Here is a 27,698-nt window from a genome sequence, read left to right on the forward strand (position 1 = left end):
CAAGAACATATCCAGTTAAAACAGAACGTATTTATCTGTTACATATGAATCCATTTAGGCAATTTCCTATTTGAAAAGTTAATGTTTTGGTGATTATTTTAAAACAAAATCACAGAAACAAGCACTCAGGTTTTTTTGCATGTATAAGTTGTTGAAGCAATAACAAGAGCTTGTATGCAAGTGTAAAATAAATTTAGCAATCTGTTGTAAAATTTGTACGAATCTCACAACTACTAATAAAAGCTAAATAAAAACACATTTACCACAACCAGACCTCACATATTGGATTAATCCTCCCAGACTAAACCTGGTTGATGGAACCTAAGGTTTTGCTCAAACCTCATGGAGGAAAGCACTGCAGCAGCAAACAGTTGAGGAAAGGCCAAGACGCACTGTTTAATGAATCGATAGTTGAGTTGGGGTAACATGACAGCTACATCCTATTAACAGAAAATTAGCTTTTTGTAAACCTCCTTTGAGCTCAGGAAGACATTTCTAACCTCTAAAACTGCCAACAAGGCATGGACAGGCTGTTTCCACATTCAGCCATTTAAAATATGCGATCACTTAGACTAAGACTAAGACCAACTTTATTGTCATTTTGTATACACAGGACCGGAATGATGGAGGCAGACTTAAAGCATGCTGGCACTATGACTTGGTCCAGCGAGGTGTTACAAATTTGATTGAATTAAATGCAGATCAACAATCAAGCAGATATAAGAATAAAGAAACTTGAAAGTACCGGTAACTATTTTTAATCTGTATTATCCGGATGGCCTATGCTTCGAGGGGGGCATTAACACAAAATCTGCTGAGCATTATAAAATAATAAGGTCATATGCTTCTCATGTTTTTGAAATGCAAGGCTGTCTTCAAGAGAAAAGGAAGGTTTTTGTTTTTTTTGACAACACATATGGGTCTATGAGGACATTTTGAAAGGAACCTGGAGAAAAGCACTTCTTGGTGAAAGGCTGTACTGGTGAGAACCAGACTTAATTCCAGTGGTAACATGTGAAAAACATTAGAACTACATATATGTAACGTCTCCGTATCAATACAGATTCCCAGTGAACCGAAAAACTACCAAGATTTCTCTTCTTTAGGATAAACAAGACCGATTAGTCCTGAAACCTTATTTACTCTTTTAAAATAAAGATAGTTTGAGCTTCTTAAGACTCTGCAGTGGCATGGAGTGGCTTTTGAACCCTTGTTGCAGCTAATCTTTTAATCCACACTGGATTAGCATTACACAACAATCACCTTTTATTAGTGATAAAATGAAATAAAATGAGGCAACATCTCATCTCTTTAAGCACATATTGAGGTTTTTATAATTTCATAGGGCTGCATTTCGCAATAAAGCCTGTTCTGCAAGAGAATTCACAGTAGCAGCCAGAAAAAGAGAAGCAAAATGTATTTTGTTCTGTTATTGTGTAAAACCATGTCTTATTTTATTTTCAGAGCTGCAGCTTACTTCCTCTCATGAGGAGGGAACTTTATGACCCATGTCACCCCCGAAACAAATACCTCCCATGGGTTCATTAGGCAAGATGATGTAATTTAAGAATTGATCTCATGATTCAAGCTTTTATCTTGAAGCTTTAAGCTGAAACTGAGATTTTCTCCTTGGTAAATAAGGCCTGTCTGTATTTAAATGAACTGTTTCAGTCTTACTAAATGAAAAAAGACAACCTTTTATTTGTTTTGAACAACTGACAGGATTGAATTGTTATTTTATGTACTCCAAGGAATCATTCAACAAATGGAAGCTCTTCAAATTACAAAGATTAATGGCTTAAGAAAAATAAGTCCCTAGAGTGAGAAGAACAATTTGCTCTTTTTGCAACTTGACAGCTGATGTGAGAGCTTGCAGCTGGTGCCTAAGCCAAACCGGAGAGATAATAGCGCCTGCAAACAGGGAGGGAAATTTATATTATAGACATGAAGACATCTGTATTAGGCTTTTCGGAATAAATGTTCCACAGTATACTCCCTTTGGCATATTTTATCACGACAGACATTAGCTGCCGCAATCACTAAACTCTCTCATAAATCTATCAGCTCAGCTTTATGCTTCTTTCAGTGCTTCACAAAAAGTAAATATTGGTAGACATGCAGTTTATTTCTCTTTGGTAGATTTATTTGGCTAAAAGATTTTTGCATCTATGTTTATTTGTCGAATGCAGAGCATGAAACAGTACACTCAATAGAAATGAGCACTGGAATCAAACAGGTGGGTTTGGGATTGTTGCATTGATAGTTGTTCATCTACATGGCAAAACAGGTTAATGTCTAACAGAAAACTGCATGTTTAGGGCAAAAATAATCATTTTCAGCTGTCTTTCAACAACAGTGTGAACAGATCTTCCCATCAGATATGCACATTTCTGCAGCTCCTCCAGAGTCATCATGCGCCTTCTAGCTGCTTCTCTGATTGATGCTCTCCTTACCCAGCAATTAAGTTTGTGTTAACTCGGTTGGTAGGTTGACAGTTGTTACATGCTATTTCTATTAATTTATTATATCAAATAATAGGATAATTATTTGGATCTTGTTTTAAAAACAAACCCTGATCAATGTTTTCCCTTCTGGTCTTCATGATGGGTGAAGTTTCACCCATGTTTTTTATCAAACAATTAACCCTAAAAAAAAAAGTAAATTTACACAGTTGGCCACATCATGGATACTGCATATTATAGAACACTAACTGTCTGAGAAGTCAATAACTGCAAACCTCTAAATGTCATTTGGACCCTAGATTGGGTCAAGAACAGTGGATGGAGATGTTCAGGTGGTGGCTTTTGATATTGAAACAATTTCAGTCTGAAAAACTAACAATGAAAGAAAGACAATTACAAAAATTTTATTTCGGCAGGAAACATTAGCACTGAATTTTGCTTTGATATGTATAAGCAGGTGTATAAGAACAGGGATGTTTTCCCCCAGGCCTGAAACTGGTGGTGGAGTGGAGATAGATGAAGTGGTTCAGTCCATAGACTGCTGGTTGGTGAGACAATCTGCTTGAACTGTATTGATGAGATGCAGTAGACTGTGTGAGCTGACACCAGTGCTTCACTCAGGGACCTGGGAAGATGGAAGTCCAGCTTGGATAAACACAGGTAGCATGAACCTGTCCATTATTGGCAAGCATGAAGCGACAGTGGAGAGGAAAAACTCCCCTTTGGGAAGAAAGCTCTGATAGAACCAGGCTCAACATGCCAAAAAAAAAAGAAAAAGAAAAAAATCCACTGGACTTGGTTTCCAGGTTTGAAGACGTTTCGCTTCCCATCCAGGAAGCTTTTTAAATTCAAAATGTCAGGAATAGCGTTAAGTTCGAGGTAGCCCAACAAAGCCCTGTTTTTGTATTGAAAACATGCAAACTGGAACAGATGAAGAGGTAAACGAAGATGGTTCCTATAATCTGCAAGTTTCCTAATCAATTTCTCATACTCACACATTATTCAGCTTCAGGCTGAACATGGCGTCTTCTGCCAGACTGGTTTAGATGTGACGGGGAAAGCAGAAAGAATCCAGGAGGAATGACACTATGATGGGGACGAAGAAGAAGAAGCACATTGGAGAAGTCAGATGAAGTTTTATCTACGATGGTGGAGAAGGGGATGGAGGTGGGTTGAATTGGGGTCAACTGAATCAAAGTCAGACATAGCACAACAACTGCCTGTGCTTTGGCTGGGTAGCAGACTGAGTTGTGCATTTTCAGAGCTTTTAAAATGAACTCTGGATGCTGAATGGGCTGCGTGGAGGTGTGTTTTAAAGCTGAATGGCTTGTGTCGGAGGCGGATAAGGGTAAGTTATCCAGTTTCTTCAGTTGAACTTCCAACTTCCAACTTCAGTTGAACTTCATGAATCAGGCCTTTTCATCCAACATCCCTGCCCCACCTCAAAAACACCTTCTAGAACAATAACAAAATAAAATTGTCATGATTGGTTTAAGGAATCTGACCCACATGCAGAGAAACCACTCAGAGAACACAGGGAAAAGTTTAACAGGTTTATTTGAAGTAATGCAAACAGAGGTTGGATCTGGAACTCAGTGAACTGGTGAACCAGAACTGGAAAGTCTGAAGGGGAGATCACAGAGATAAGTTCAGGGACCGTGGGAAATGAGACTGCGGCTTGAATTATGCTGGAGAGGGACTCACATTTGAGGGGGCTCTTGTCATTCCTTGAATCCAGTCTGTGTGGGATTATACAGAGAAGAGGGAACTCGTTGGAGAGCTGACAGGTAGACTTACGTTGGACCCAGAGGAGTAATGGAGCGGACTGTCACTTGGATTACCGATGGGGACTTGAATGGATCATGCGGAGGTTTTTCCCTGCTTAGTGGAAACTCAGTAATTCCTTACACAGGGAGAAAGTCTAGGTATCCAGTTTTCACAGGAAGGCTTCCCAAAACTGGCAAACACTCTGGCGTCGAGGTAGTGACAGCCCACTGCTCAAATACTCCTCCAGTAATGAACCAACGAGCCGCAGGTTTGCAGGGAGGCCCAACGAGGATAGGGCACCACCTGGTGGTGGAGGGAGAAGAAACACACAAGCAACCCACACAAACTGGATTCCTAACAAAATCCTCTAAAAACCTTTTCAAGGAGAGTCAAAGCTTGTCTAGAGTGGGGTGCGATAAGAAGAGCCCTATATGTCACTCGAGTAATTGTCTGTGTGAAATAATTTTGTTAAGGATTATGCTGTTATTTCTATTAGAAATAAGAATATTATTTCTGTGTAACAGTAAATTTTCATCTGGGAACCTACTTTATTGTCAGCTTATAGTGCAGTTTTAAACTTATTGCATGGATTTTATCACTCTAGCAGGTTATGGTTCATTCATTATTAACACATTAACCATTTTTCATCTTATATTGAAGATTGAAACCTTGTTTCTAGTTCTTGTTGTAGCTTGTGCAACTCTTTGACGCACATTCCTCTCCTTGCAGTCCACAAGGGAAAAGGAAAATGAGAGGTTTAGTGAGCAACAGGAAAACCGCTAAGAGAACACATTCCAGGCGCGCAGACTGCGGACGGAACAATAAGGGGTGGGACAAAAAAAAAACCTCTATGCCTACAACTATTTAAAAATCTCTAATCTCGAGTTTTAATCGGGAACAGCAGCTGAAGGGTTCGTACTTAAAGGGAACCGAGTCTGATCTGCCAGTGTGAAGCCAGTCAGAGCGGAAGGAGTCTGGCCCCAAACCCCGCGACCATGTTCCTGTTTTATCAGCGCAGATTTGGACCCAGATGAGATAGACAACCAGCTCCGTGGCTCATTTCTTTCTTTTTCCTAATCGTTTATTCTTTTTTTTTCTTTTTTACCACTAATTTGTTTTTTTTGTTTTTTTCTTCCTAATCGGGCTTTAGTTAGAAGCGCTGAGGGGAAACTTTTCTTTTTCTTAGAAACTGCGGCTGGTTCGTCATCGAGAGCGCAGATAGGATGTGAGATGAAACATCTGCAGCTGGGCCCTCCAACTCCTTCATGAGGCCACATTCACCTCCTGTGCTGCTTTAAAATGTCTTATTCCAGATTCCTGTGATATGGGCGACGTGTGGCGTTTATATCTGTCCATTTAAAGAGGAGCAGAAAACAGGTAAGGAAGGCATACTGAAATGTTTCTATAAAACCGTAAAAATTGTTCCCATGCTAGACTATTTGGGGTTGATTATGTTGGAGTGCCCTTAATCTAAATCGGTTTTTAAAGCGGTGCAAGTTTCCAGATGTGAACAGGTGTAAACCCCTTTAGACCGTTTATTATTTTTCCACTTATCAGCACACAGATTTAGGTTCAGACATTATAATGCCCAGTGATTTATCATACAAACTGTGAACTTTTCAGGATTTGTAATCTGATTTAACAACAGTTATATATATATATATATATATATATATATATATATATATATATATATATATATATATATATATATATATATATATATATATATATATGTTTATGCTGCTGTGGTCCAGCATCATGTAATAACCAGGTTTTTAATGCAGGTGTTTGCCTTATGAGTGGGTCTTTAATATAGGTTTAGGTAAGTGTAGGTTTAATAATTCCAGCAACAATCAATTATGAATAATCAGATCATTTCAAATGGAAAAGTCTCAATGTCACTGGCCTTATCATCATTTTTAAATAACACAAGTTAAAATGCATTTTACTTTTTAACATTTTTTTACTGTTTTGCATAGATATTGTTGGCTTTAAAAGCATGTCTGCCTCTTTAGATTCATCATATTTTCTTATGTCAAGACTCAAAATTGAAGAGAACTCCTTGTTTTCAGATTCATTTCTTTTTAAACAACTGAACGTCTGAAAAGTGTGCTTTATGTTCCTATTCAGCCTACCAGAGTCAATTTGGGTAAAGCTCTATGCTGCATTTACACCTGCAACGTTTTTACTGCTTTTTTGCAAAACAGCTCAAGCTCTGTCAGATGGAGCATATGATTGCTGAGTGGTGCAAACGCCATACACACAATGTTTTAATCCACTTTAAGCAGAGCACCTCCTTCCTCTCCATGGCTTGTGGCATACTAGAAACTCGATTTTGCATGACTTTCTTAACAATGGATGTATTTTGTTGTATTATGTGTAGTGCAGTGCTGATAGGTAAATCTGCAGCCACTTCTTTGATTTGCTCAACCTGCCAAAGTAGATAAAAGATCTACCTTTTGGGAAATGTGTAGTTTTCAAAAAAATTTTCTTTTCGAGGTGTCAGACTAAAACGCTTATCTTAGAAACGCTTTAAGCTTATTGTCTGAGCTAGCCTGTCTCCTGAGTTCTGTGGTTTTTGTGCTGCTATTTGCTCTTTAATGTTCTGTAAAATTACCGAAACTTTTACTGAGCGAGATTAGATTTATACTCAATAACACATAGGTGGGATCTATTTACCAATAGCGGACTAGGGAAGGCAAATAGTTGGCAGATTTGTTTCTCTTCAGCTGATTTCACACCAGCACAAACATTTATTTCTCAGATCTATTTGACCCTCCAGCCCGAGGTCATCTTTCCATGTGACTGCCGCTGGGTTATCCGTTCTGCTCGTTAGGTGTGTGTCGTCCAGACTGTCATGTGCATCATGTTCTTTTTTGAATTCCCATTTTTGTTTTCCCTCTTATGTCTTTAGAGCAAAGGGCAGAGTCTGAAGAATTTGCTTGTTTCTTTTCCAGACAAGCTTTCATGACAAGTTTGGTTAAGAGAAGCCTGTGTCTGCTTTATGGCTGAAACAATGTATTTGATTAATCCTGATTAATCAATTTTTTAAATATCCATCAACTTATTATATATATATATATATATATATATATATATATATATATATATATATATATATATATAAACACATTTTTGCATATTTTTGCATTCAAGATCCAAAAAAAATTTGGTCTGTCAGAAGTGGAAAAGTTTTAGTTTCACCTGGTTTACTTTCATTCAAATTTTCTTTAAGGAACCTTTGGCTAATTTTGATCGAAATGTCGAAAAAAGAACATTCAGTCTGTTTATTGGTCAGGTGTGCCAGGAGTGGAAAAACCACATGTTAAAACATTTTGTGTTTCTGCACCATTAAATGCAAAATGTTCTGCAACATATACCCGATGAATAATGGAGGATTTCTTAAAGGTTGCTAAGAAAATAAGATGCCAATAATGAAACTTGTACTTTGCTACTAGAAGTTGTACCTTGCAGCACTTCATACCAGTGTTGAATCGAGGGAAAATCCCATTGACTCTATAAACAAACCAACCCAGAGTTCTCATACCGAGGCTACATCCTAAAACCCTCACAGTAGTGTTGTTTTGCTGTAATTGCTTTGTTCTGTTCACCTCTACACAAACAAACAGGATCAAGCAGGAAACAAACCAGTTTGTTTTCAACAGTTTTTACATCTCAGGTATTCAGATACCATAAGGCTTTATTATAGACACTTTTACCGCAACACAACAAAATGCATTGTGAGGAACAACATTTGATCTTAAGAAAGAAAGCCAATGAGTGATGAGGCCCAAAGACGAATTTGCCAAACCATCCCTCCGCTGGAAGCACACAGATGGAATGAGAGCTCTGCCTCCCTGAGTCGCTGCTATGCAGATGAGAGGAAAAGATGACAATGGATGTTTTTACCGGGGTCACGTGGGTGTAGCTTTGGACAGAATGGACACAGACAGGAGTAAGCTTGGAAGGGAAAGCTGCTAAGCATAAACTCTGTTCGCCGGGGAAGTGATTCCTCTGCTCTGAGATTTCAGAAACATTTCAGTGGTATGATAGCTTTTCAAGCGGCCCCCTTAAATCCACATGTTTTCTGTTTGTATAGTTGTTGTTGTGTTGAGGTCAACCATTGAGGTTACCTTTTTTGGTTAAGGTTATATTTAAACAGAAAAGAAACCCTGCATGATTCAGGAAGTACTCTCTGTTGGTAGATAAGACATATCTGTTGTGGATTGAGCTTGTTCCTCACATCAAGTTCAACTTCTGCACTTCAACTCAGACAGAGACAGTTTCTCAAGATAGGAGCCGTTATACATCACTATCAGATTGCTCAGGTTTGGAAGAGATCAGAGACAGGTTTTCACACTTTGCTTCAAAGACAAAGCTCTTTATGGCCTGGTTTCCTTTTGAAACACAGTATAATCTGCAGAAAATGTTAAACCATGTGCAGTTTCAGTAAAAAAGAAGTGATTAGTAATTTCAGGACAAGAAAAAAGTTTCAATGAAATGTCAGTTTTTTTTATCTGGTTTATGTTCTGTTGCATCTCATGCTTTTTTTATTTAAAAAGAAAAACGAATGCTGCGAAAGGGCTTCCTGTACTTTGCACTTTGATGTATTTATAGAGACACATCTAAACTAAGGCCTGAGATTTGCAACTGTGTGCAATGTTAACTGCAAACATTTCTTTTTTACCTTTTTATTTTTTCAGCTAACGTGGGTAAAACTGAGGGTTGATACAGAGCAAGGTACAAGTATGTTCATAGATTCTCAGTTAGATTAATATGGACTTTGACTAAGACATTCTAACTCATGACTGTGATGTGATTTGATCCATTTCATCTTCTTTGTACTGAAAGGTAAACCACTTATCTGACAAGACCACCTTGTTCCACATGTTTGCTTTTTATTCCTGCAAGGCTTGTGGCAAACTGCAAATGTTATCTATTATAGCTTCATTCTTGCAGTTCTTCCACAAGAGCTAAATGTTTATACTATGCTGTTTATTACTGTTCTATCACACATGAACTGTGGATCTCTGCAGCTCCTCCAGAGTTACCAAAATGCCTTTGGCATCGGCTCTAAGCTGATTTTTTTAAACGTACCTTTTGAAAACTTGAAGGAATCTGTCATGAAATGAGCCACTGGTTGTTCATATAGACCAATGGTCTGCAACCTTTAAAATTCAAAGAGACATTTTGCCGTGAGTGTAGCTCAGTCGATTGGAGCCGCAAATGCCACATGACCTTTTAATAAAAGACAACTTTGTATTTTTGTTAAATATCAGAAATTGTTGATTTTTTGCTATTTTAAAGAGGCAACCTTTTTTTTTTGGTTTTAGAATAAATATTAAAAACATACAACTCTCATAAAGACAAAATGTTGATTTTCTGTTGATATCTGTATATAGCAAAGCACATATTTTCTAAGCTAACAGTGGAACAAAAATAAGAAATACTAAAACATATTAGTTTTACTTTTTAATCCCATTCAACAGTGGAAATTCAATTCTAATAAACTTCTAAAGCTTCTAAAACTGGCATCTGTTATACTGTATTGACAAACAACTGGTAGCTCCCATTGGTGGCTGCTGTGTTCAGGTCATCAAAGGCATGTCTGTCCATTTTTTCCATTTTTTAAAACGTATTTTTCGGTTTGGGGAATAGAATAAACTTTGTTTTACCAATTAAATACGTCAGGTTAGGCATATGTGAAATACATGTTACTGTCATGAATCGGGGACAGATGGACCCAGTATTCAGGAGAGACAGTCAGTAGGAAAGTTCAAAAGGTTTATTAAAATAAAAGCAAAACAAAAGTGGAGCTGTGGCTCACGGACACTGCAGGCAGGGGGCGGGGCACCGCCCAATCTCAGACACTCTGGTTTAACAGTCCAGACCACGAGTGTCCCCAGTGCTGCAGTCCCAGAGGTCATGCTGGAAGCTGATCCTGGTGAGGGATCCAGAACAGACAGGAACAGGCAGGATCCAGATCAGGCAGGAACAGAGACAGGTGGCAGGATCCAGACTTCCAGGCATCCACAGGCTTCCAGGAGGGTTCAGAGTCAGACTGGGACCAGAAGCATGACCAGGTGGTCACGCACAGGAGCAGACAGGATCAGTTGCAGACAGGCAGGCACAGTGGAAGAGGGTAGCCGAGACAAGACATAGGAACCGGAACTTGAAGCTGGACTTTAAACTGGTCTCCTCCCTGGAGCCAGGCTTACTTTGATAAAAACTGAACCTCCCCCCATAATGAGCCAAAAACCCAGAGGACTCCACAGGGGAGGAACAGTGGACGATCAGGAGACAAGACAAACACTAAAACCCTCTATCCACTGGCAGCTAGGATCCAGGACATGAATCAAATAAAACTGGACAGACTAACAAAAAGACAAGCAATGATCTGGCCCTGAATGCTCAGGCTGAACTGAATATAAACCACAGGAAACAGGTGAGAGGAATAAATTATGATTGAGGCAGGGAAGGAAGAGGGCAGGTGAGAGGAATTACTAATTAAGGGAGAGCAAACAGGCCAGATCATGACAGTTACCTACCGAGGGCAACAGAACAGACTGGGAATGTCTGAGGTGAGATTGACATTCTATCTGTCGACTGCAAAATACTTCTATCTGTTTTGGACCACTGATTTCCAAAGTTGGGGTGCTTGATCAGCCCGTACAGAGTCATGAGATCCCCTACAGAAATTATGCTGAAGAATAAACATTGATGTTGAAGTGACTATAAAGACATAAAAGCATTACTAAAGATGGACAAAACCAACTCTTTTGGTTTTTGAGGCATCTTTTATTTGTTATGTTGAAAGGTCTATTTGCGTGAATGTCAATCATTCCCATGTGTCCCTTTCCAAAGAAATAAAGCATGTGTCTGGTTATAAGTTCTTCAAAGAACCTTTGGAAAGTGTATCTGGGGTTCATGTTCTGAAATAATCATGCAAAAATGAGGATCTTTAGCTCTTCGAAGCAAGAAAAGCCCTTACAAAGAGCTAGCTGATGAGTAACCCTTTAACACTGTCATGGTGGAAAGGGAGTATGGAGAAAGTTTTTGTAGTGGAAAAAAAAATCACTAATTTCTTGAGACCAAAAATTGCTATATTTGATCAGAGATGGAAGAAATGGATCAACTATAAGAATTATTAGTGCATTTAAGCAACTGTAATACCCACCTTTATATCATTGGTTTCCCTCTTTTTTTCATCACTGTTGTTATTAGTTTGTTCACTGTATATTTGTGAATATAACAGAAATTATGAGTTAAAAAATGTGTTCATGAATAGGAGAGGGGAAGTGAGATTAGTTGTTTTGCATAAATCTGGTGAAGTTTATTCTTGTTTGCATGGAGCACAGACTGATCTTTTCTGTAGAAAAGATGTTAGTGTAAAATTAAAACATATTGGGAGAGGACTTATACTTTTTTGGTGTGTAAATTATTGTCACATGTCTTCTGTGGCTCTTTTGGTAGCTTTATAATCCTGTAAAAGGTCAGATGCCACTTACATTCTAGCTGTCAATAGGCACTAGGTTAAGTGCACAGACACAAACCTGCATGCACATAGGTCTCATATGAGATTTAAATGTGGGAAATAAACCTAACATACACGGTTTGGGGCTTTAGAATATCCATGCATTTACAGAGAAAACAAGCAAAGCAGAGACAGAAACACTCTGGGGCACTACATCGATAAGAAAGCCAGCACAAAGGCAAGCTTGTATATCTTGGCAGGTGCTAAAATGCTTTTCTGTATGTCAGCTTTAATAGACGCGTGTTTCAGATGGAGAAAGGTCACATTTAAGCCAACAATAAATAAATGGAGCTTGAATTAGAGGCGCCAGGGAGCCCTGGACTTTTTATACTTATTGTTTTTTTATTTACTGATTAAACAGTCTTATATTCTATGTTTTCCAGATTTACATTTAGACTAAAAACATGCAATAAAATAAGTAATCTAAACTACAAACACCTGTTTAATTAATAAAAAGACAGCTTTTGGTCTATGGCAATTACGACTTCTTTAGCCTCTTATTACTTGAGACTTTCCGGTTCTATAAAGTCCTGGTTTGCAGAGAGCATAATTGATTGGAGTTGGTTGTCCATTATTTATGAAAAATGTTATGAAATGTATCATTTATATTCCACTTCAGTGATATTCACTTAATCATGCGGGCCTATTATATACAATCTTGGTTAAAATAAAGTTTTCTCATGCTTGAAGATTAGAACTAAGCTGGTATAAACCAGATTGATATGTGTGTTTCAATTTGAATTCTACACTGAATTCTACACTGGTTAATGAGTTGACGTCATACACGTCACTGTGTTTCATTGGTCCAAAACATTTCTGTATCAAGGCTAATTCATGTCTTGGCTTCTTTCAAGATGTATTTTCAGGATGTTATGAATTCACAAATCCCACTGTAATAAATCTTGCTTGGACTGTATTGTTAGTACATGACCAAAGCACAGAGGCTGGTTATGGCAAAAGTACAACTTTTAGTAAAATATAACAGGAAATTCAATGACAATGACAAGAACATCAGGACATGGAGGAAAGGCAAAGGAAAGCCTGGTTTATGCTTGACATGTGCACGACCAAGGCTGCACAATGGTGCAGTTTGCAGCACTGTTGCCTTGCAGCAAGAAGGTTTTGGATTTGATTCCGGGTTCCTTTCTGCATGGAGTTAGCATGTTCTCCCTGAGCATGCGTGGGTTCTCTCTGGGTACTCCGGCTTCCTCCCATAGTCCAAAAACATGACTGTTAGATTAATTTGCTTCTCTAAATTGTCCTTAGTTGTGAGTGTGTGTGCATGGTTGCCCTGCGACAGACTGGCGACCTGTCCAGGGTTAACCATGCCTCTTGCCCATAGACTGCTGGAGATAGGCACAGGTCCCACCGCAACCTTGACAGGACTAAGCTGGAAAAAGGTAAAATTACGTCATTTTGGGCTTCCATGCCTCTTACTCTGTGCGGACAGAATTTCCGCTTCGCACACCTAGGAAATTCTGTAACTACATGGAAAGATTTGCATGAGAAAAACATGGTGAGTTACAAATGTAAAGATCTAGAAATCCTGTGAATTAGCTCCTAGATACCACCATAAAGATGGTGGAAAAGTTTCTGGAAAGAAATGACTGTCACACTTGGACAGCACAAAGAAGAAGAAGAAAGTTGTAAATGTCTGTGTTTTCTACTTCCTCATGTGGTGTGGTGTTGTCAGCTTGCAGTTTGTGCTGAACACATGATGGGTGGCTCATTTTCCGTGTGGATTGTACGTGCTTCAAACATAATGAGCCCTTAATGGGAACAATATTAAACCAGGAGCTTAAATACTGAGACGGGGTGGAAATCAATAAAATAACCTAATTATCCGATCCAAAGAGATGTAAAACAGCTGTGGCTTAATAAAGCAAGGAAGCTGAGGGGGGTTAATAAATACAAGGAGAGCTAAATGATTATTTTAATGATGCTAGTAGCCAAAGTAAAAAAAAAAAATCAGAAAAGGGAATATAAAGAAGTACACTACCGTTCAAAAGTTTGGGGTCACATTGAAATGTCCTTATTTTTTAAGGAAAAGCACTGTACTTTTCAATGAAGATTAACTAGTCTTAACTTTAAGGAAATACACTCTATACATTGCTAATGTGGTAAATGACTATTCTAGCTGCAAATGTCTGGTTTTTGGTGCAATATCTACATAGGTGTTTATAGGCCCATTTCCAGCAACTATGACTCCAGTGTTCTAATGGTACAATGTGTTTGCTCATTGGCTCAGAAGGCTAATTGATGATTAGAAAACCCTTGTGCAATCATGTTCAGCACAAACAAGCTACTGCGGGTACTATTTAATGAAGATGGCAGTTGGGGACCTGTGAGGCATCTGTTTCTCAAACTAGAGACTCTGATGTACTTATCTTCTTGCTCAGTTGTGCAACGCGGCCTCCCACTTCTTTTTCTACTCTGGTTAGAGCCTGTTTGTACTGTCCTCTGAAGGGAGTAGTAAACACCGTTGTAGGAAATCTTCAATTTCTTAGCAATTTCACGCATGGAATAGCCTTCATTTCTAAGAACAAGAACAGACTGTTGAGTTTCAGATGAAAGTTCTCTTTTTCAGGTCATTTTGAGTGCTTAATTGATCCCACAAATGTGATGCTCCAGAAACTCAATCTGCTCAAAGGAAGGTCAGTTTTGTAGCTTCTGTAATGAGCTAAACTGTTTTCAGATGTGTGAACATGATTGCACAAGGGTTTTCTAATCATCAATTAGCCTTCTGAGCCAATGAGCAAACACATTGTACCATTGGAACACTGGAGTGATAGTTGCTGGAAATGGGCCTATATACACCTATGTAGATATTGCACCAAAAACCAGACATTTGCAGCTAGAATAGTCATTTACCACATTAGCAATGTATAGAGTGTATTTCTTTAAAGTTAAGACTATTCATTGAAATGTACAGTGCTTTTCCTTCAAAAATAAGGACATTTCAGTGTGACCCCAAACTTTTGAACGGTAGTGTAATAGATGGAAACACACAAGAAATGATAAAAGAAAGAAAGAAATTAAACGTATATGATGTAACCATGATATCAATAATAAAACCAACAATAATTAGAAAGGAACACAAAAGAAATCCAAACCAAAAACACCTGTAGATGATGAAAAGTTGGTAGAAAAGGTTAACAAATAGTCACTGATGCAAACAAACTGCATCCTTTGACTTTTAATGAATTTCATTTCAACTGCTCTTCACTTACACAAGTGTGTATTGCAGGCCTCTGGTTTGCGTGACTCCCAGCCCTGCGGCCCTAAACAATAAGGAGACCCGAGTCTCGCCAGCCAGCCGGGTGGGGCCACTCAGTGGCAGGAAGCATAGCCATCAATATTTACTCTGCAGGCAGGCTAGCTGTGGAGTCGTCAGGCCTGGAGCCCGTGTAGCACAGTGCCACAAGCAGTCCAAGAACACACACACAAAAACACACTCAAGTGCCTTTCAGCCCTCTTTCCTTTAAACCCCCTTTTTCCCACCCAGTGCAATTAAAACACAGTCAGACAGACTGGATCCTCTGGTTGTTGTTTTTGACCTCATAGCTTCCTTTAGGGCCCCGGTTTAGGCCACAGCTCAGCTCCTCATGGACGCAACTATTAAGCTACCCTCTGTAAACTGAAATCAAGCTGCAGCTGATATGTCTTGCTTTTGTCAAACATTTATCTTCTAATTAAATGAAAGAAAAAAAAGCTTTTACTGACATTTTTTTTCTTTTACGTCTTTTTTCTTTTTTTTTTCATTTTACAGTGATGGGAGGGTCTGCTCTGCTCACGCTTCTGTTAACAGGAGTTTTTCTCTCGACTTCCAACATTCAGGCAGGTGAGTTAAAAGCAACCTTTTTTGTCTCTTTCCCATGAAGCATCTATTTCTTTTATTAAGCAATAGTTCAACATGATCCACTGGAACAAAAGGTCTGTATCCAACCAACAAGTTTAGACAAGGTTGGTGTTTACTAGATGCCTGACATGATGACCTGAGTAAATGGGAGGCGGAGGATTTTCCAAAAAACATTTCAAGAGGAAAATTACTTACTTATGTGCAACTGTCTGCCTTTTAGTCCAAAATGACCTCTGGCAGTTTAAACAAGGTCACATTCCTGCAGTGGTTTAATACTTGCGTAAATTAGAATATTGTTGGTATTTCAGTTACTCAATTCCAGAAATTAATCTCATGTATAACACAAAATAAACTGATTACTGCAGGGCACAGCTCATGTGCTGGAAATAAAAAATTCTTTATGGTTAACACGTGTTTAAGTATCTAAAACCTTTGTTTTATAGTTTATATTTAGTTTTATGAGAATTTTTTATAAAAAATGTTTACTTCAGGCATTCTTAGTTGTAAACCACAATCTTTTAAGATTATTAGAAAAAAAAACACTTGAAATACGTTGCTCTTTATATCTTTATATATCGTTGCTAAATATAAAGGAGATTCTCATTTAAAATGTAATACTAAAATAAAAGTAAGTAACTTACCAAGTCTTTTATTTGGGATTATAAAGTACCTGTGGAGTACTTTCTGCTGTTACTATTTACCTCTTTAGTCTGAATATTTTAAGGCCTAAAAATAACTTGAGCTTGTACGTTTAAACCCTGTCATCTCATTCCAAGAAGATTGTCATTTCAAACCAAAGTTACCTCTCGGTGAACCACACGAGCTGACTGTTTCTGTGGCATCATGCAACACGGGAAGTGAGGTTAACATATTTTCCGGCTTTAATAAGCATTTTTTTCCCCCTAAGGAAGTAATTTCTGGCCTCCGTGCTATGATTTCAGAAAAATGATTTTACAGAAGAAAGGCTGTATTTTTGTTCTCTCATTTTCTTATCTCACTGTCTTCTGATGGGACTTTATTTTCACTCTTAACATAATTTTCTTCTTGTGTTTTTAGAAACCCATGATGGCGGTGAAGAAGAGATGCTGCTGTGTACCTGTGAGAACTCCAAAGGCACATGCAACAATGGGACATGCATAGGAGACTACTGTTTCTACACGTTGACAAAGGACATAGAGGAAAGAGGATGTTTCTCCAAAAAGCACTTTAGAGAGCAGTGCTCAGGCGCCTTCCCTGGCTTTTTTGTCCACTGCTGCCAAAAGGAAAAGTGCAATGCCTTCATCACACCACCTCCAAATATTAGTCAGTACCCGAAGTCATCCTTTTACAATATAGTTTAATATCATGTTTTTATTTTGTTTGCATGCTTTAGTAGAAGGACCTCAGCTTCATCTTAGATAGTAAGGGGTTCCCCCTAGTGGTCACACTCAGCAAACTAGTACTTCAGCCCTATTTCATCACTGATTATAAGGATGTATCTTAGTAAATTACAATGTAATTTAAAACGTTTATCACATTTTAAAAGGTGAAACTCATACGGTGCACCTGGAATCTCACCATTTTCACCATCTTAATTTGTTGTGTTTCACCCTTATTCCAAAATTTATTAATTAAAATACTAATTAACACTAGGATGAGCAAAATGGCCTTTATCAATCATAAATGCAAGAGGTCTGGAGGTACCTGGAGGTATCGACTGGGGTAAAGTACCCGAGTCAGGGTGGTGAAGAAGAACCCTCTGGTCACTCTGGAAGAGCTCAAGTGTTGCTCTTTGAAGAGATGAGGACTTTTCTGAAGGAAAACCCTTCCTGCAGCAGTCCACCAATAAGGCCAGTATAGTAGAGTGGTCAGAGGATATCAGCACAATAATAAAAGCCACAAGGCACTTTGCCCACAGGTACTTACAGGATATTCAGACCACAATAAATATATAAATATTCTCTGTTCTAATCAGGCAAGATTTAATGTGTAAGGGAAGCCAGGTCCTGATCATAACATGGCCAGGAGCATTCCTACAGTGAAGCATGATGGAGGCATCATTATGCTATGGGGATGTTTATATGCAGCAGGAACTGGAAGACTTGTTAGTAAAGTTGGAAAAAATCTATGTAGCCATTTAAAGAGACATCCATGAGGAAAACTACCTCATAAGTGCTCTTGACCTCAGACTGGAGCAACATTTTGTCTTTCAGCAGGACAAGGACCCCTCACATACAGGAACAATATCAAAGCTGTAGCCTGAGGCCAAATCTGACCTTAAGTAAAAGTGGCTGCGCACCAGTCTGTTCTGCCTGATGGAGCTTGAGAGGTTATGCAGAGGTTATGAGTCATGGGTGAAACTGCACAAAGGCTGTAACTGCTGCCAGTTATGTATCAACAAAACCACTTACATAGATAATTGCAAAAACATCAAAACTATATTTATTTTAGGTTGTCATTTTGGTGTTATTACTGGAGTTATGAGAGGAAAATAAATTAAATGCATATTGGAATAAGGCTGTATCATCACAAAATCTGTTTTGTGCTGACTCTGCAGTTTATCACTTGCATATGCAATCTTCATGTATTAGCCATAGCATGCCTTCTTATTGCATATTATTAGTTTTTATCCTACGCATTTTAATGGTCCTTACTTTGATTCTATAAAAATATATATAACCCTAACACTGTGTAAGGAAACTATACATCATATGTGAAATTCTTTTATTGTTAAATTGTTGTATTTTACTGACCTGTATCCAATCCGTCTGTTTTACCCTTTTTAAGAAAGAATACATAAACTCCTGTCCTGCAAGGTTGTAATAGGTTTTTCAGACTGTGCATGTCTATGTGTGTGTGTCGATGAATTAATCTTTTATTTCTATATTCAGATGGGGAGCCGACGCCACCCCCAGAGCTGCCCCGAACTGAGGTGTGGATCGCTGTGTCTCTGCTGCTTCTTCTCACGTCTATAAGCGTGTGTGGCGTTCTGCTATTTCTGCGATTCCGACGGGCGCCCTGCAAGCTGAAGGACCCCGAAGACCACGGTCTCATGGTCAAAGTCCCCGCTGGAAACGACCCCACATACGGTGTAAGGAACACCTGCTATTTTCTAATGGGACAGGGTGAAATTACTGTTTTTACTCCTTAATACATCTGCATTGCTTGTTTCTAGGAAATTTTTGATGAGTTTTGCACATCAGGAAGTGGAACAGGCCTTCCATATCTGGTCCAAAGGACGATGGCTAGACAAATCTCGTTGGCTGAGTGTGTTGGTCAGTTATTGAAGGGTTGCTCTCATTTTTCATCTTGTTTTTAGTTGCGACTGACTAAGCCTGTCCTTTTTCATCCAGGTAAAGGCAGATATGGCGAGGTGTGGAGGGGGACGTGGATGGGTGAAAGCGTGGCTGTCAAGATTTTCTCCTCCAGGGACGAGCAGTCCTGGTTCAGAGAGACAGAGATCTACAATACAGTGCAACTGCGTCACGACAACATCCTGGGTATGGCAGCTAGAACTGTCCTGTTCCAATGGTTTTTAAAGTGGGGGCCGCCAGGGGGCGCTATAGCTAAATCAGATTTATTTTTTTAACATTGTGATAAAATATAACGTTTAATATTATAATATTAAGGTGAGAAATTATATTGTAATGACATTAGAAACCTAGGGACTTAAAATATACATTTTAGGGCACTTTCTCTTTCTAAATATATTAGAAAACATTATCCCACTTTGGCTGACAGGTCACTGATACACATTTTTGTTTTTGTTTTACAACAGCCTACTTGTATGAGTTTGGCTTTTTGAGTTTGGATAATGATGTGAATATGGTGCTGACAGCTCTCCCACCACACACACACTTGCTAGACATCTGTTGTTCTGTTCTCATAATCAGTAGATTGTTAAAAACATTGTTATTTGGTGCCAATATGAAACAGCATAAAATAATATATAATTATAACTGAAAACATCTCGGTTGTAATTTTAGGAATTCTAGGAAAAACATACAAGAAGTACATTTTTCTTTACATCTATCGTAGCGGTATCCTTTGGCTTACAAATAGAAGCAATAGCTAATGCTGTTTTGGGGAGGAAGGCCATGGCATAGGACAGAAACGTCTGTACTATTCTAGTTTAAAAATAACCTTGGGTCACTTTATTGACGGGTGTCTGTTTTCACTAAAAACACTCAAAAAGCTTCACTTCATTATAAAAGAAGAACACGATTTATTGGAATGGTTTTATTTAGTTGTTATGGTGTATCTATGATGCATTGTTCCAAATCTATTGATTTTCTTTAGCCTTTATTTTTTATTTTTACTACATTTTCTTTAATGCGGCTTTTTTTGTTACATTAATTTAATTATACATGAATATAATTTAATTATTCATAAATTTCTTGTATTTATTAGCTATATTTCTATATTTTTCTTTACTCATTATTTAAATTTTGCTTTCTTTAAAGGTACACTATGCAACCGGTGTTGATTTTCCAGCGAGGCTCCCCCCAGAGGGCGAAAGTAAAAGTGCACTGTCGTAAATATGCTCAGCTGTTCTCCTGGTTTCTCCGTCAAGCCAGGCGCGGTTGTTTTGAGCTTAGCAGCGAATGACTAACGCTGCGTTCACACTGGATGTAGCTGGCGCGACAGAAGCAGCGAGTTTACATGCAAAGTCAATGGTTGACGCGCGCGTTTTGAGCTGCAGGCACAGCACGTCTGAGCGGCTGCAGCAGCGCGTCGGGTGCGTTTAACGCAGGGAGAGAGACACAACGCTGATGATCACTGCTCTTAAACAGTTTATTGACGCCTAAATTAACTTAAAATGCAGAAATCTGCCGGCAGAATATGCAGTTTGGATTATTTAGATGAAAAACACCTACCAGCTGCCGCGGTGAACCGCTGCTGATGAAGGGATCCATACTGTCGGCGCATCCCTGGTATGTGGGGGTCTGAGCGGCTCCGACAGAAAAAATATTGAAGGCAGGATAATAATCTGAATGAACTGACTGCACTGATTACGTTTTCAGGTGTATTTTCTCACTTAAAAACATATTAAAACTACTTTATTCCCACTGATCACAGCAAATATAGCTGCAAGGCAGAGAAAGGATAGTGAAGCTCCGCCCAACGCGCCTCAGACACACTTTTGCAGCCAGAGCAGCAAAGCTGCTTCAGCCGCGCGTCAGAACTAACTGGTACAAGCAGCAAAAATGAAGCAGCAGATGCGATTTTGCTGCTTTTGCTGCGTGAACGTAGCATAACTGCACAAAGATTGCCACTGTGCTAGCAACGAGAATGCTTTTAACTGGGGGGTGTAGCAGTTCTCGCCGTAAAGCAAGACTGACTCTCACGAGACTTCTGAGCCTGTGGGTGCGGGTCGGTGCTCCTGCAATTGCAAGTGCAGTATTTCCCCCACAGACCACCAGGGCGGCCGAGAATACCTTTGTTCAACCTGAAATGACTCATTTAATCATCCATAACGTTATGGAACACATTAATTAACTGAAAAATGTTGCATAGTGTCCCTTTAAATGTTATTTTTTTGGGGGGTTTTTTGGACATATTTTTTGTTTCACAATATCTTTACTTTGTTTTTATTAATCATTGATTAGTATGCTAAGATTCTAGCACATATATGTCTGTTTTAATTTCTGTCTTTGTTTTTCCTAAATAATCAGACTGATCCAGTGAATCACATTTTCTTTTCTTTCTATAAACTGTACAATGAAACTGATACAGTGCATTGATAAATAGTTGTTTTAAGAGGACACCTATCATGTAATTGTTTGACTATAATAAAGACCTAGAAGTCCTTCTTATTTCATGTACTTTAAAAATCATGTCCTGTCCTTCAGGCTTCATAGCCTCCGACATGACATCCAAAAACTCCAGCACCCAGCTGTGGCTCGTCACTCACTTCCATGAGCTGGGTTCACTCTACGATTTCCTGCAGTACAGCAGCCTTGAGCCAGAGGGCTGTTTGAAGATGTGCCTCTCAGTAGCCTGTGGTCTGGTCCACCTCCACACCGAGATCGTCAGCTCCCAGGAGAAACCAGCAATTGCCCACAGAGACCTCAAGAGCAGAAACATCCTGGTGAAAAGGAACGGACAGTGCTGCATCGCTGATCTAGGTAAAGTGTGCACTGAGGGAGAGATGCTAAGCAAGAAGTCCTCATAGATGCATTTATTCCTACAATCAACTTTGCTTTTTTTTTTTCCTCTATTCAGGTCTTGCTGTAATGCACTCTCAGTCTCATGACTACCTGGATGTGGGCAACAATCCTCGTGTAGGGACAAAGCGCTACATGGCCCCTGAAGTGCTGGATGAGACGATTCGAGTCGATGTCTTTGAGTCTTACAAGCAAACAGACATCTGGGCCCTTGGTCTTGTTTTCTGGGAAATAACCCGCAGAACTATTGTCAATGGTAAGCTAACAGTAAGATGCAGAGCTTTGCAAATTGTATTTATAAAAAACGTAACTAGATATTAAGGTTTAAAACCCAAACTTTATGTCTTTAATCGGGATCTTTTGATAGACTGGGGTAAATGTATTCTATAGCTGGGACCTGGAGTTTATTGATTTTTAGCACACATATCAGATAAGGAGTTTTTATTTGTTTGATTGTGAATTAGTAAAATCAGACTTATTTAAACACTTTCATAGTCTGACCTTTAACTCAATCCTTTGACCCCAACTGCATTAGTCCTATCATTCCCCTCAGTGCTTTTAGGGTATGTCAGTGACTTTGTTTCTTCCAGTTAATGTTATGTTCATTTGTCTTAGTTTTTATGTGGATGAAGGAATATTTTTAATAAGGAGAAAAATAAAGGGAATCCCTACAAACACAGGCCAGCTTCAGTGATTTAAAGTCTGGTGTATTTTCCACATAAACAAAAAAATTGACTAGGTAGGACACCAAAACTCAATCCAGCCCAGGGACCCACACCTTCTTAGATTAGCCACAGCTTATAAACGTGAAGAGAAGGGAGAAAGATACTTGATTTTCGGGTGATATAGACTAACACAACAGAGAGGTCCGGGAGAATGGTTTTCTAAACACAATTATAGCCAGCATGAAACTCGGAAACATTGTCTTGTCTTTAATCATCGAATCTCCTGATACAGAATGACAATTCTGGGATCACTGATCTAAATAAAAGGCAAATCTGGAAAAATCTTGATGTCTTAAAACCTGAAGGCCAAAACAAGAAAATACACCTGAACATAAAGCTAGAACAACAATTTATTGGGTTCTCTGAAAGCATTTTCATTTGTTTGAACTGGGTCTACTCAAAGTTCCGACTTAGATCAAAAGGAAAAGCTGTGGCAAGACTTCTTCGAACCTGACCTAAAAATATAGGTCTTTAGGTTCGGGGCATTAACTGAAATGCATGTCATGCATATTTTTTACCTACCACTTTACTTTTTTGCCAAACTGTCAGATTAAATCCAATAACAGTTTTTTCCTCATTCGCTAAAACACATTTGTCAAAACCACCCATCTAGTTCTATGAAGTTTAAATGCAAAACCCAACTTTTAAACTGCTTTGTCTTCTGCACTAAACAATGTTATCAGATTATACTCCCGGTGATCCAGAAAACACCACTGAGCAGTCACTGCACACAGTATAGAAAAAAGGAAAACTTCTTTTAAGCCTTGCATTCGTTTTTATTTTTATTCTATTTCTTGTTTTAACCTCTTAGAATATGTTTCTCCTGCAAGTATTAAAAAACTTTCAAAAGTCTCTCCCCTGTCATTTTTTTCCTGGAGAAATATACACACAAAATGTTTCTTATCATGTCAGAGTTTTTCTTTTTTTTCCTGTCTGTGTCTGTCTCTACTATTCCCTCTCATGATTAGCGCTGCAGTAATTATAAACAGTATTATCTGGTGTCAGCACTCACTTTTACATGCTCCAGATGCCCATTCACATGTTTTTGTTATAAACGCACTTCAACCATTTACGCAATCCACTGATATGAAAACAATGTGCAGATGAATATACATGTGGGGGAAGGTCTTTATACAATCACGGGGGAACTGGTATCTCTGCTGTTGTTTTGTTTAATCAAACATGCTTTGCAAAAACTCCCACTGCAGCTTATCTTGAACTTGAAGTGTGTTATTCCAGACCGTGTATCAGGGATAAATGTGTATTCTGGAAATATATGTGAGGATAACCAGGTAAGAAGTGGATAGAACCTTTGATGGCGAGAACATTTACTGCTTTCTTTACTGCCATTGTTGTCATGTCGTTATTTTTCATAGTTGTGATTAAATTTGTGCTGTTTTGTTCCTTTCCATCCTCAAGGGATTGTTGAAGAGTACCGACCCCCCTTCTTTGACTTGGTGCCCTCAGATCCAAGCTTTGAGGAGATGAAGAAGGTGGTGTGTGTGGACCAGCAGAGGCCCAGCCTGCACAACAGACTCCACTCCCACCCAGTAAGCCCTCCATGTGCAACACGCACACTCAACTTAACGCTCTTATCTTTGGGAATCAATTCACTGGAGCAGAAATTCTGCTTTTTATCGTTCAAGCTGTGTAATGACTGTAATTTTCTGTTCTAATTCTTATTTTTTATATACAGATCTAGATTAACTTTCTTGCAACAGAAATCTTGCCATAGAAATCTTCCCCCTTTAAAAAATCTCTCACCCTTCAATCGAGGTTCTATATTATTACAAATTTTGCCTCCAAGCACAGCAGTAAATACAGATCAATTAACAGATTTCATTTGGTTTGATGGATTTATAAGGCTAAGCCACCAATCAGAGGGCTTTACACTAGAGCAGGCATCCCCAAACTCGGTCCTCAAGGCCCCCTGTCCTGCAGGTTTTAGAGGTTTCTCTGCTTCAGCACAGCTGGTTATAATGATTGCAGTAGACCAAAAGCCTGTTAATCAGCTTTCAATTAAAATCAGCTGTGCTGGAGCAAGGAAACCTCTAAAACCTGCAGGACAGGGGGCCTTGAGGACCGAGTTTGGGAATGCCTGCACTAGAGCCATTTCACGTCGTCTTAATGACAAACCCGAATGCATTTATACAGGAACAAACTTTTTTTTTTATTTACATTTAAGTGGCTTCTCAAGGAACAAATGGTGATGTGGCCATGGAGGAAACCAGAATTAAACCCACGGCTTTCTGATTGCAAGGCAACTACTTTTACCAAAGAGCAGCAGCTGCCTTAGGTTTTAGGGGGAGATCTTCACAAACATGTAAATCTTCTCAAAAAATGAAACAACCAGCTAAAAAAACAACTAATTTCTTAACCATTCTTAACCATGCTTTAATTTGGTAGCAAATAGAATCAAATGATTTCAGCAACTTTTACTCAAAAGCAGATTTGTATACACCCATTAATTAAACTTGGCTAAATAGAGCAGGCTCTTCTAAAGAAACAGTGACTCATGTCCTGTTGTTACTGAGAATAGACAAGAATAAAAATAAATACTTGTAGCGCAACGAATCAGAAAACAATGGACCTAAATATATCTGGGAATCATTTGCATGTAATGGTAAACATGCAGAACAGTTTGTTGTAAGATCTTCAGCGATTTCCCTTTTTTGTGCAAGAACACAATACTTTTTTTGTTTTAGTTTAGTAAGAATTTAACTAAAAAATGATGTTTACTAAAAATGGTGTTCCAGGAACTGAAAAAAACTAGTGTTGCAAAGAGAACAGGGTTAGTGGCTAAATAATTGTCAGTGGCGTTTAAAGTGAACTGACTCAAAGCCACTAATTCTCCTCACATGCAGAGAGGTTGGGCTAGCTCTGATGATTTATTCCAGTGGCTCCATTTGGATGATTCAGATCACAGATTGACCAATCCAAATCTTGAAGGTGCTAGACAAGGCCAAGGCTAGCAGGAGTCAAAGTCAGTCTGGGGGTCCTGCACATAGAGGCAGTTCATGGGGCACGGTTTTAGTGAGGGACAGAGGTAGGCAGCAGATCCGAGATACAGGCTTTGGTTATACATGATAGACAAAACAATCCAGACATGGGCAGAGGCAAGCAGAGCTGGTTGTTAGGCAAGGCAGGGGGTCAATGTCCAGAGATCAGAAGCCAAAAGGAATATCCAACAAGCAAGCAGGAGAAAAACAAGAACTAAACAGATCTAGATCAGGAGGTCAAAACAAGGTTTGCTGGAAGGTCAACTCGTGTGAATGGCTTTCAAGAACCTGGCAGTTACCCACTGGGAGAAACAGGGATATATGGCGCTCCTTCCAGGTGCAGCATCTCCCAATAATTGGAGCAGCTGCAATTGTAACCCCTCAGACCTTATTGCCAGTACAGTAGATGGAGCAGGGAGTGACATCATGGGGTTGCAAGCAGCAGCTTTTCGGGAAGGAAGAGACAGGACTCATTACAGAAACCCTGCCTCAGTCCCGAACATTTTGAGGCCTCCAAAATGTTTTATTTAAGGGCTGGACTGAATTAACTTCCTTTCCTCTTCTGAAAATCTCTGAACAGTTCCCCTGCCCTTACTGAGAAGAAAACCATCAGCATTCCATAACAAAACGCATTTCATATGAGAGTAGAGAAGTTACATGTTGGTCTTATCTGACCTCTCCCACATGTTCGCTGTGTCCTCTGCAGATGGAATTTCAATCGGCTTCTCTCCTTGTGCTTTCTTGCCACTCTTCTCTAAAGGCTTGATATGCGGCTGGAACAGCTGATCATTGTCTTATTAAATAAGAACAGATAGTTAGAGATTCGAGCTCTACAGAATATTAAACAATCTAAAAGATTTACAGTTGTACATAATTTTGTGCATCTAGTGCTAAACAACACAGGAAGTCATATTTTAGCTTACTGTTTCCACTCTAAAGGCTTGATATGCAGCCGGCACAGCTGATAGTTGTCTTATTAAATAAGTTTCCCACAGTAACCCTGATGAAGTCTTTTCCAGAGTTACAATTTAACACTTGGCATTTGCTCTGTTTCATGCTGTGCATGCTCATCCTATCAGTAATTTGGTCATATGGCGGCTGTGCAGTCACTAAGGTTGTGAAGGCAACTGCTGAAAATGAATTATTTAGGGGTATCAAATTTGAGAAGAAATACCGGTATAAATCCAACTTCACATTTTTCAACGTTAAAAGTTACATTTATTTTCAGTTTTCAGTTATTTGCTACTTTGAGCTGATATTTTGTTGTTATCTATAAAGCCTTTTGCGAATCACCGTATTTTACATAGCTACAAGGAAGCCTATGCTTTTTGAAATAAAATAACAAACTGTACTATATTGTACCCATAAATAAGAATGTATCGCCATTGGCTTTTGCTCTAATTATATCTTTGTGTGCACAGATTCTGTCAACTATTGTGAAGATCATGAAGGAGTGCTGGTTCCAAAAGCCAACGGCCCGCCTCACAGCCTTGAGGGTTAAGAAGACTCTTTCCAAGTTGGATGTCGAAAGCGACTTCAGCATAGAGAAACTCAAGCGTGACATCTAAATGAGAACACCCAAAAAAATATCATGTAACAAATCAAAAACCAACAGCAAAAGTTAAACGGCATCAGCTTAGCCAAAAAACAGATGTTTCCATGAGCACTTAACTACAGCTAATGTTTTGCGGGGGGTTGCAACAGCTAATTTATAACAGTTCTCCAAGCAGGAGGTCATAAAGGGAATTTCTTTACTCATCATTACGGGATAAGAAATTTTGGCCCAATTACTCACACCTTTTAAAATGGACTTTCCACAATGACTCCATTATAACAGCACAAAAGTTTGACTTTGTCAACAACATTCTTAGAACATGTATAAGATGTTCAACTTAGGTTATACATGCATTTATTAAACAGACTGAATTATTAAGTTGTACATATTTTAAAAGAATTGACGCTTGTAGGGATTCAGTGGTTATTTACAATATTGATAAGTGTAAATATATTTCAAGAGATGTTATTTTCTTTATTAAAGCACATTTTATACACATTTTTTATCGCATTGTTTTAAATTCATTTTGTATTGCTTCTGTAAACCTTAAATGTACCATCACAACCACTATGGTCAATGTAGCAAATCACACAATGACATGCAATGTTGTAAACCTTTAATAAAGCTTTGTATTTTGTAAATAAACTA

General features: G+C 38.7%; 1 protein-coding gene across 1 annotated transcript; it reads left to right on the forward strand.

Annotated features, from left to right (window-relative positions):
• The first annotated feature begins 5,011 nt into the window (after nucleotides 1-5,011).
• Nucleotides 5,012-27,698, forward strand: acvrl1 (activin A receptor like type 1). Its single transcript, XM_038282735.1, has 10 exons — nucleotides 5,012-5,606; nucleotides 15,536-15,607; nucleotides 16,682-16,927; nucleotides 18,496-18,695; nucleotides 18,780-18,879; nucleotides 18,958-19,104; nucleotides 21,457-21,732; nucleotides 21,830-22,027; nucleotides 23,916-24,046; nucleotides 26,917-27,698. The coding sequence occupies exons 2-10, from the start codon at nucleotides 15,538-15,540 to the stop codon at nucleotides 27,061-27,063; spliced, it is 1,515 nt and encodes a 504-aa protein (XP_038138663.1). The 5' UTR covers nucleotides 5,012-5,606; nucleotides 15,536-15,537; the 3' UTR covers nucleotides 27,064-27,698.

The sequence above is a fragment of the Cyprinodon tularosa genome, unplaced genomic scaffold (genome assembly GCF_016077235.1).
Source record: "Cyprinodon tularosa strain WSP-4 unplaced genomic scaffold, ASM1607723v1 ctg187, whole genome shotgun sequence".
Lineage (NCBI taxonomy): Eukaryota > Metazoa > Chordata > Actinopteri > Cyprinodontiformes > Cyprinodontidae > Cyprinodon > Cyprinodon tularosa.

Bases quoted from the DNA above. Each gene is read 5' to 3' on its own strand.
- acvrl1 (XM_038282735.1), top strand. From the start codon at position 15,538: ATGGGAGGGTCTGCTCTGCTCACGCTTCTGTTAACAGGAGTTTTTCTC. The intron at 18,696-18,779 runs GTAAGGAACACC...GCTTGTTTCTAG, and splicing joins GAAACGACCCCACATACGGT to GAAATTTTTGATGAGTTTTG. The intron at 24,047-26,916 runs GTAAGCCCTCCA...TTGTGTGCACAG, and splicing joins ACAGACTCCACTCCCACCCA to ATTCTGTCAACTATTGTGAA.